The sequence below is a fragment of the Vipera berus genome (assembly GCF_964194415.1).
Source record: "Vipera berus genome assembly, chromosome: Z".
Taxonomy (NCBI): Eukaryota; Metazoa; Chordata; class Lepidosauria; order Squamata; family Viperidae; genus Vipera; species Vipera berus.
Genome location: NC_138205.1, coordinates 11,081,379 through 11,092,483, shown reverse-complemented (window position 1 = coordinate 11,092,483; position 11,105 = coordinate 11,081,379). Strand labels below are relative to the sequence as shown.

General features: G+C 36.5%; 1 protein-coding gene across 1 annotated transcript; it reads left to right on the top strand.

The window, feature by feature from the left end:
* Positions 1-2,526, top strand: LOC308678617 (olfactory receptor 2D2-like; the record flags this gene model as incomplete). The annotated part of the gene is made up of 2 exons (XM_081345844.1): positions 1-80; positions 1,569-2,526. 2 exons carry the CDS (start codon positions 1-3, stop codon positions 2,524-2,526), a joined length of 1,038 nt encoding a protein of 345 aa, XP_081201970.1.
* Positions 2,527-11,105: the final 8,579 nt, after the last annotated feature.

Sequence of the window (11,105 nt, the reverse complement as noted above, 5' to 3'; positions counted from 1 at the left end):
ATGTTGGTTACCTTAGTAGAAGCTGATCACATGATTAGCTCTTTCATGAAGGCTGAGGAACATCCTGGAAAAGAAGAAAGGTAATTTTATATTTGATCACTGGGGAAAAAAAGATAATCTGGAAAACGGGAAATCCCCGGTTATCTCTATTCCAAGTATAACCATATCCAACTTTGTTTAGCTTCCAGATCCAAAGAAGATTATCTAGATGCAGAATCTGATGAGATAATCCTTGTTCTCCTAGAAAAATAATCTTTGTTCTAGACCAGAAAAAGCTTAATATGGCCATGTAGTAACTTGTTTTCTAATTTGAATAAATTCAAAATATATTGGTGGAGTAACAGAGGTGGTTCTGTTTTATTTCCTTTTGAAAAGACTCTAGAATAACATTTCTTTTCAAGAAGTATTTTTTCTTAATAAGTTACTATTAAGTTACTAATAAATTACTATTCTAACAATCTTGAAGTAGAATCCTTTAAGAAACTCACCACTATATTTCTTTATTATGGTTCCCAACCCTGAGGAGGAAACCAACAACAGAATTACATTCTGTGTAATTTACATCATGGAAAAATATTTTCTGAAGCTAAAGCCATGTTTGCACAATTATTTGATTGTAAAAAATTCCTTTGATATTTTTTAGTTTGCATTGCTACAGAAGAATAACTAACAGAATAATTTTTTACCAACCATGAAGCCTACCAAAAGTACAATCAATTGTCAAAAGCAGTTAATTAAGGAAATTGTTTCAATTGTTGTTGATTTGCCTCCTTTGCTACTTTGCCAAGACTTCAGTAACAGCCAAAAAAAAAATCTTACCATCAGGTTAAACATTTACAATGATGATTGGTATAAAAAAGCACATTCTATCAATAGAAAAAAAACAAACCACAATAGCTACAGATGGCAAGAAAATAGATTTCACCCAAAATAAGTTATTTAGATTCTGCCTCTTTAAATCTGATCTCTAAAGTAAATTCTCTTCTCTCAAATAAACTGATGGGAAAGACATGAAAAAAGGACTACTTTTTCCCCTCTCGCTTTTAAATTTGATGTTCCCTGCATCAAGCACACTCATCTTCAAATGATGATATTAACATTTCCTGGAATAATTTCAGTAGCCTAATTTCATAAATGACCACCAAGGTCCCTTCCAACTTTATTATTATTATTATTAATCTTTGTTCACCTTGAAAAACCTGTGTTAGTAAGTTTAATATAGCTATATTTTAACTCATTCATTCAAATTCAAAAGTAACATCATTGAAGCAATTTGAGTATTATGATGTTTGCTTTTGAATATATTCTTCCATAATCTTCCCTGAAAGGGAATCCTATAATCGTATAACAAAATTGACAGAACATGTTTTCTGTCCTGTAGTAATTTTGATCTTCTCTGCATCAAAACATGCTCATCTTCAGAGGATGATATTAACATTTCCTGGAATAATTTCACTATCTTGATTTTAAAAATGGCGGTTGGTTGACCCAAGCTTGTTTTTGTTTATTTATATCTTTAGATGAGGTGGTCGATGTAATGGTCTCTCATTCTATTTCCTTCTCTTCAGACAGGTGGCGGTGATAGAAGCTGAGAACTTCACCTCTGTCAAGGAATTCATCTTGTTGGGACTCACCAGTGATAGAAAACTCCAGCTTCTCCTCTTTGTGGTCATTCTCATCTTTTACTTGACTACAGTTTTGGGGAACTTGCTGATCATCATATTGGTGGAGTCTGATATACAACTCAACACTCCGATGTACTATTTTCTTTCTCATCTTGCAGTGATCGAGATATGTTATGTCACCAGCACCATGCCCATAATGTTATCTCACCTCATGGCTGGGAATGGGGCCATCTCCTTCCCACTCTGCATTACCCAGATATTTGTTTCAGGGTCCATGGCTACTACCGAATCTTTGCTACTGGGTGTCATGGCTTATGACCGTTATCTGGCCATCTGTTCTCCCCTAATATATACTGTCATCATGGACCAGCGATGCCAGTTGCAGTTTGCTTTATCCTGCTGGATAATTGCCCCTCTGCTCTGTGCCGTATGTGATGCCTTCCTGGTTTCCCAACCCTACTGTGGTCCCAATCATATCAACCACTTCATGTGTGAAATTCCTGCGGTATTAAAACTTTCATGTGGTGATACACAACTCGTTGAGAACATTGTATCAGGTGCAGGAGCCTTACTCCTTCTGCTTCCCCTTTCTGCCATCCTGACCTCCTATGTATTTATTCTTTATTCTGTATTTCACATGAAGTCTACAGTTGGACAGTGTAAAGCATTTTCTACTTGTGGTTCTCATCTGCTCGTGGTCACTTTCTTTTATGGCCCTTCCATTTTTATATATATAATTCCAAAATCAATCTCAGCTCCTGACCGTGATAAGCACAGTGCAATTTTCTACATTCTGGTCACCCCTTTGCTTAACCCTATCATTTATACTCTAAGAAACAAGGACATCCATAGGTCATTAAGAAAGATACTGCGAAGAAAAGACTTTGACCAGAAAACATGAATGTTTGTGTGATGCAATAAAACATGGATGATGAGAACTGTACTGGCCTGCAATGGTTTTCTGAATTCATCTCTTTTGACTCATACCAATTACTTAAGTCATTATCAATAGTTCACTAATCTTATTTTAATTCATTAAATTAATTTAAAATCTTACTCTGCTATGTTCCTCCAGCCTAATCAATAAGTGATTATTAGGAGAATCATCCTAAATTGTTGTGTTTGAATTAGGTAGATATAATTAGGTGATGTTAAAGAAACTAACTTGATGTTGAACATGACAACAGCAGCACGGTTACTGGTGGGACAATATTGGAAGAAGGATAGTTTGCCCACTATAGAAGAATGGGTGTTTAAAGTTTCGAATCTTGCAGAAATGTCTAAGATTTCTGCTTATTTGAAAGATCATTCACAGGAAAGATATATTTCAGTTTGGAGGAGATGGATAAATTATATTCAGAACAAATATGGGACTAAAAAGTTCCATTTAGCTTATGAGTAGATTTTAGTGGGATATTGTTATTGGTACTTTGTTTGTAGTTATGTTAAAGGGGAGTTGAAGCACATTATGAATTTGGTTAATTGTATATTATGCATAATTTTTATTTAGAATATGATTATTGTAACTATAATCCTGTATTTAGCTCTGGGAAGTGGGGGGGGGAAGTGGGGGTTTGGGGTGGGAGGGATTTGGGAAGGATTTGGGGATATATTGTAAAATTTGGTTTTTGTAAAACTCTAATAATAAAAAAAGAAAGATACTGCGAAGAAAAGACTTTGACCAGAAAACATGAATGTTCATGTCTTGTCAGTCTTTTTTGTTTTTTAAATGGTCATGTCAGATTGATTGATCATGAGCATTAATTTAGAATGCCTTAAATGTTGGTTTGTCTAGCCATAAACTCAACCAATGATTCTCTGAATGACTTCTCAGACTATTATTATCATGGTATCTAGGGGCAATGTAAATACGATTTTTAGAAAAAATGAGGCATCTATAGTGTTGTTTTATCTGCTTCCTGAGCTCTTTACAAAAGTCTCTTTAATAGCATAGTTAAATCTGGAGAAGCATTGACACAATCTAAAGTAAAATTTGGTGTGTGTGAAATCAGATGAAATGATTTGGCTGAGAGGGACAGAGTTTACTGGCCTACATTTCACAAAGTCCTATTAGTCTGGAATATTGTTTATAAATCCATGTTGATCCCAAGTGAGCAATGAAAATTTATTTTCACAGGTTGACCATACAGTAATCTGTTCTAAAGTTGTGCTCAGTATCAATGATAGTTGACTAGTTATAGATTCCTCTTTCTCCCAGGTATTTCTTTTTCTTTTTTTAAATAGCAATGCTGGCTGGGGGATGCTGGGAATTGAAGTCTATACTTCTTAATGTTGCTAAGGTTGAGAAACATTGTACCAGGAAATGTGCTTCTATATTATAAATGACATTTGACTCTGAATACACATATAAAAGATTGTATTGTAAAAGTTACAAAAGAGCATACACTACTAGGTATGCTGGAATATCGGATATTAGGCATTCAGACAAACATCTACAATATTTATCTATTTCATTTATATTTCATATTCCTAAACCATTCATGCACCTCAAAGAAGGGCTGTAATATAATGTACTGTATTATTGTACTATACTACTATACTACTACGCTACCCTATCCTACACTATACTATACTGTATTATATATTATTCTTACTATACTTATATCACATCACATCGTATCTTATTCTACCATATTATATTATAAGATTTGAGGGACATGGGCCGTTTAAAAATATGGAATATACTAAATATAAATCAAATGAATGAATGAATGAATGAATGAATGAATGAATGAATGAATGAATGAATGAATATTGAGTTTGTCAATGGAGATTCTCCGTCATCCAGATCATCCAGGCCAAGAAGCTTCTTCAGTTCTGACTGAATGGTGGAGAATTGAAGGAACTGAAGAAGTTTCTCAGATGAGAAGTGAAATGTCTTCAAGCAAACACAAAGAAAGTCGAATTGCCTCTTGAAAAGAGCACCTGTGAGATTGCAGACAGCTGGTCATTTGCATTCTTTTAGAGAGTTGTTGAGGCCATTTGGAGGTTTATCTGTGTCCTCAGGGTCAGCTGAGTAGTGCAAATGTGTGTGGAGCCTTCTTGGCTGTGGGATGTTTTCTGCCCTGTGTCCCTTCACTGTTTAAGACAGACTGTTGGGGATGAGTCTGTGTTGTCTGCCTCTCAGACTGAATCACAAATGGTTCCTGTAGTCTGCAATGTTTTCTGGAAATCCATTCATACTCCCTCACCATTCAAAGAGTGTTCATCCCAAAGTGCAAACTAAAGGTCTATGGAGATTCTCAGTCATCTAGGCTGTGGTTTTCTCAAAGGTGTTTTTTCGTGAGGCAACTGGACTTTCTTGTTTTTCTCTGAAGATGTTTCACTTCTCATCCAAGAAGCTTCTTCAGCTCTGACTGGATTCCCCACCATCATTCCCCACCATCCAGTCAGAGCTGAAGAAGCTTCTTGCATGAGAAGTGAAACATCTTTCAAAAAAAAAAAGTCCAGTTGCCTCTTGAAAAAGCACCTTTGAGTCAGCTCTGAATGTGTGTCCTTGTTTATTGTAGTGTGAGGCTACCAATGAGTTTGGGTTTCTTTGTCTAACCCAGAGGTCAGCAACCCGAAACAGTGAAAGAGCCACTCGGAACCAGTTCCCTCACAAAAGGAAAAACTGGGAGCCGCAAAAAATGTGTGCGCATGTGCGTACATGCGCGCATGCGCAGAACAGGGTGTGACTGAAGAGTGGAGCCAAGGCGAGATATGCACCTACCCTGCATATTTGAATTGATTGAACTTTTTTAGTCCCACTTTTTTTTTTTTGGACTACACATGGCAGAGGACTGGGAGCCGCAGGAGACGGCTGAAAGAGCCGCATGCGGCTCCGGAGCCGCGGGTTGCAGACCTGTGGTCTAACCACTTACTCATATTCTTGCAGTCTGGTGGTTAGCTTCCTCCCTGTCAGTCCCACATAGTTGCAGAGGCAATCCATGTAGGGAATTTGGTACATTCGAAGTTTCTCCCACCTTCAAACAAGTAGTGGTAGTAACACTTCAGGGGATCTTGATTCTGTCCCTCTGTTAAGGCAGCCTAGAACTGTGTTGGCTTTTCTTTTGGCAGCTAAAGCACACTGTTTTCTCATATTTAAGTGACTGTCCACTAGGATTCCAAGATCCTTCTCACAGTTACTACTATTGAACCAGGTCATTGGGTATTGATTTTTTTTTAACTTTTGTTAAAAATTCCTATTCAAATGTTTTCTTTTCCATTATTAAAGATTAGGAATATCAAGTTCTGAATAAATCTACCAGGAAGAAAATAACTGGAGCAGAGCAATATCCATATAGTCATTAAGTGCTATCAATTTCCTTTCAGTAGAACCTCTGAGAATAAACTAATGCAAAGAAAGTTCCACATTCACATTGTTATAATGCACACTTCTTGGATTCCTTATGGATATGAATATGCATGTTAATTATAATTAATCCCAAAGGTATCTCCAATACTGTGTGTTTATATTGTAGTTCATCTGTAAGAGTTTAGATGCTTTTAAGGTTTATGAACTGATAAGTTGCTGAGAATTTTTTTTATTTTACAAAAACATCTTCAGTGAGAGTTCTACAATGGATCAAACCCTTTCCAGATAAGTATCGCATAGTCTACTGAATTGGATAGAAGCTGAGAGCATGAATGGCTCTTTGTGGTTGCTGAAATATTTTTGGTAAAGAATCAAGGTTAGCTCACATCTTGCTGCTGGATAAAAGATTGATTGATTGATGCTCCATTAAGTTGTTGAATTTTAGAGATCACATAGATAACCTGGACTTTCAAGTCTTCCAATGGCTTCCTCTTGATAGCTATAACAGTTCATTCTTCATCCTACTAACCATCCTCTTCCCTTTCTTTCTACTTTTCTCAGAATTAGAGCCTTCTCCACAGAGTTATGTCTTTGCATAATGTGTCAGATGTAGGCTAATTTGAGCCTGATCATTTTTGCTTCAAGCATTGAAGAGTCATTGATAGAGATGCTAAGAAATGGTTCACAAAATCTATAATACTATAATTGTTCTTGTTTCAGTTTATCTGGAAACCATTCCAGGAAAAAAAAACCCTGAGAAAACCTTAGTTTAGCTCTATGTTACTTGTGCAGGATAAATAGAATTTGTTTATTTATTTAACCAGTTCTTTCTAATTGCTAATTGCTTTCTAATTGCTTTTGTCTAATTTTCCTCTTACGTTTTGCCATATTCGACCCACAGTCTTACCCGTTTTTCTTTTTAATTTTTTTTTTGCTGAAAATAGTTTTTCTCCAAGGCAATATTAGATATATATTTTTTAAAAATATATGGAATATTATATATTTTAAACAAAAAAATGGCCCCTATGAAAACACTAGTAGACTAGTTAGGTGCCTTTGCAGGAAGTGCTGGTGTTTCTGCCCACCTGTCACTACAGGTAAACTTCTGATCACAATTGGGTCCAAAATTTCTGTTGCTAAGTAAGACATTTGTCAAGTGAATTTTGCACCATTTTGCAGACTTTTTTTGCTACAATTGTTAAGTTAGTCACTGCAGTTGTTAAGTGAGTAACATGGTTGTTAAGTGAACCTGGCTTCCCCATTGACTTTCCTTGTCAGAAGATCACAAAAGGTGATCATGTGACCCCAGGACAATGCAACTGTCATAAATACATGCCAGTTGCCAAGCATTTGAATTTTGATTGTGTGACCATGGGGATGCTGCTATGCTCGTAAGTGTGAAAAATGGTCATAAGTCACTTTTTTCAATGCTGTTGTAACCGGTTAGTCACTAAATAAACTTTTTAAAGTAGGTACTTGTATACATGCTCATAAGGAATACCACTTCATGAAAATGGACAGGCAACGATAGAAAATTTTTGACTAAATAATTTCAAGATATTTTCAGAGAATGTATTATTCCTCCATGGTTATTTAGATACTCTTACTTGTTATGAGCTGCTGATATCCTGCCAAAAGAATTATTTAATTTTCTATTAAGACACCTTCTGTAACAGTTTGTGTAGGTTGTTCCCTGAGACTCCCCAATAGGTACACAGTATCTGGCTTTCATAGAAAGCAAATGGATCATCTTCCATCTTGCTAGGCACTGTAAAAGAAGCTGATAATACTTGACTCTTTCTTGACAGATGAGGACCATCTTAGGAAAGAAGAAAGGTAAAGTTCCCTTCTACCATTGGAGAAAATGATAATCAGCAGCTCCAAAATCCCTGATCATCTCTAGTTCAGCTAGTAACCATATCCAACTTTGCTTAGCTTCTTAATCCAAAGTAGGAAATGTCAGTGCTGAATATGTGGAGACCATCAACCATCAACGATTTGGATGAGGGGATAGATGGGGAACTCATCCAATTTGCACATGACACCAAGCTGGCAGAAATAGCCAACACTCCAGAAGATAGGCTTAAAATACAGAAGGATCTTGACAGACATGAACACTGGGCACTATCTAACAAAATGAAATTCAATTGTAAAAAAGTAAGGTTCGACATTTAGGCAAGAAAAACCAAATGCACAGGTATAGTAGGGAGGGAGTCAAGCTATTCTCCAAAGCACCTGAAGGCAGGACAAGAAGCAATGGATGGAAAGTAACCAAAGAGAGAAACAACCTAGAATTAAGGAGAAACTTTCTAACAGTTAGAACAATTAACCAGTGGAACAATGTGCTTCCAGAAGCGTTGAATGCTCCAACACTGGATGTTTTTAAGAAGAGATTGGACAGCTTTTTGTCTGAAATGGTTTAGGGTTTCCTGCCTGAGCTGGGGGGTTGGACTACATGACATCAAGGTCCCTTCCAACTTTATTATTATTATTAATCTTTGCTCACCTTGAAAAAACTGTGTTAGTAAGTTTAATATAGCTATATTTTAACTCATTCATTCAAATTCAAAAGTAACATCATTGAAGCAATTTGAGTATTATGATGTTTGCTTTTGAATATATTCTTCCATAATCTTCCCTGAAAGGGAATCCTATAATCGTATAACAAAATTGACAGAACATGTTTCCTATCCTGTAGTAATTTTGATCTTCTCTGCATCAAAACATGCTCATCTTCAGAGGATGATATTAACATTTCCTGGAATAATTTCACTATCTTGATTTAAAAAATGGCGGTTGGTTGACCCAAGCCTGTTTTTGTTTATTTATATCTTTAGATGAGGTGGTCGATGTAATGGTCTCTCATTCTATTTCCTTCTCTTCAGACAGGTGGCGATGATAAAAGCTGAGAACTTCACCTCTGTCAAGGAATTCATCTTGCTGGGACTCACCAGTGACAGAAAACTCCAGCTTCTCCTCTTTGTGGTCATTCTCATATTTTACTTGACTACAGTTTTGGGGAACTTGCTGATCATCATATTGGTGGAGTCTGATATACAACTCAACACTCCGATGTACTATTTTCTTTCTCATCTTGCAGTGATTGAGATATGTTATGTCACCAGCACCATGCCCACAATGTTATCTCACCTCATGGCTGGGAATGGGGCCATCTCCTTCCCACTCTGCATTACCCAGATATTTGTATTTGGGTCCATGGCTACTACCGAATCTTTGCTACTGGGTGTCATGGCTTATGACCGTTATCTGGCCATCTGTTCTCCCCTAATATATACTGTCGTCATGGACCGGCGATGCCAGTTGCAGTTTGCTTTATCCTGCTGGATAATTGCCCCTCTGCTCTGTGCCGTATGTGATGCCTTCCTGGTTTCCCAACCCTACTGTGGTCCCAATCATATCAACCACTTCATGTGTGAAATTCCTGTGGTATTAAAACTTTCATGTGGTGATACAGAACTCATTGAGAACATTGTATCAGGTGCAGGAGCCTTACTCCTTCTGCTTCCCCTTTCTGCCATCCTGACCTCCTATGTGTTTATTCTTTATTCTGTATTTCACATGAAGTCTACAGTTGGACAGCGTAAAGCATTCTCTACTTGTGGTTCTCATCTGCTCGTGGTCACTTTCTTTTATGGCCCTTCCATTTTTATATATATAATTCCAAAATCAATCTCAGCTCCTGATCGTGATAAGCACAGTGCAATTTTCTACGTTCTGGTCACCCCTTTGCTTAACCCTATCATTTATACTCTAAGGAACAAGGACATCCATAGGTCATTAAGAAAGATACTGCGAAGAAAAGACTTTGACCAGAAAACATGAATGTTTGTGTGATGCAATAAAACATGGATGATGAGAACTGTACTGGCCTGCAATGGTTTTCTGAATTCATCTCTTTTGACTCATACCAATTACTTAAGTCATTATCAATAGTTCACTAATCTTATTTTAATTCATTAAATTAATTTAAAATCTTACTCTGCTATGTTCCTCCAGCCTAAACAATAAGTGATTATCAGGAGAATCATCCTAAATTGTGTTTGAATTAGGTAGATATAATATCAGAAGCCCAACACATGTTCTTATCTGCATTGTTCTCCAATAATTCACTGAAATTCCAAATTCTGCCTCATTCAAAACCAGTTGTAAACCAGCTCACAGCAACCCAAAAATTTAACACAAACTGATTAGTGAAGATTTTTTTTCTTTAAACCTCAAAACACTACAGTAATTATGAGGTTAAAAGAAGGAGCAAAACATTTGTAATGACTTACTGAAGAGGACCAAGGGGAGTGGAGTAATTTCCATTACGTTGGTCTCTAGATGACAAAAGTTCCCCTTATAATAAAGAAGGAAGTTAACATGTTCTCACTTCTCTTCAGATCCTGAATAACTGCTTCATAAAGGTATAGTATGCTTCAAGTTGAATTCAGCTCTTGTAGATTTAACTGACACCATTTTCTTGGCAATTGAAGACAATCTCCTCTCTCTGTCTCTGTCTCTGTCTCTGTCTCTGTCTCTCTCTCTGTCTCTCTCTCTCTCTCTCTCTCTCTCTCTCTTTTTTTTTTCTTTCTCTCTCTCTTGTTCCCCACCTAGTATGTTTCTTTGACTTCCCAGTCCAGCTATGGCCCCATTTCTATTAGGTTACTAGAAGCCAAAAAGGTTCCAAAAAGGAAGACCTGGGGTTGCTGTTCATACAATTGAAAGTGAATGACACCTAAACATAAGGAAATCTTATCATTTCATAACCCATTGAGATATTGTCACTATAATTCATGCATACTAGTAGGGATGATCAAATAGACCATAGCAGTCTATGATCCCTATAGGGTCATAAGATAATCTAAGAAACACATAAATAACAATCTAGTTTGTTTATAATGTAAAGGAATTGTTCAAAAGATTTTGAGAACTTTGAACTGATTAGTATGAGTTAGCAATTTATAGGTTTCTATGTTATTGGTAGCTTTGAATGAAGATGATCCTTATTGCATTCTTTCCCAATGGACAAAGGATTTCTTTACAAAGCTACTTAATGACATATATTCCTTTTGTGGAGGTTTCAGATAAAGAAAGCCAGTGTTCCATATTACTCCTTACTGTCCTACCATCTGATGTTTGTCACTCTTGCTGAAAATGTT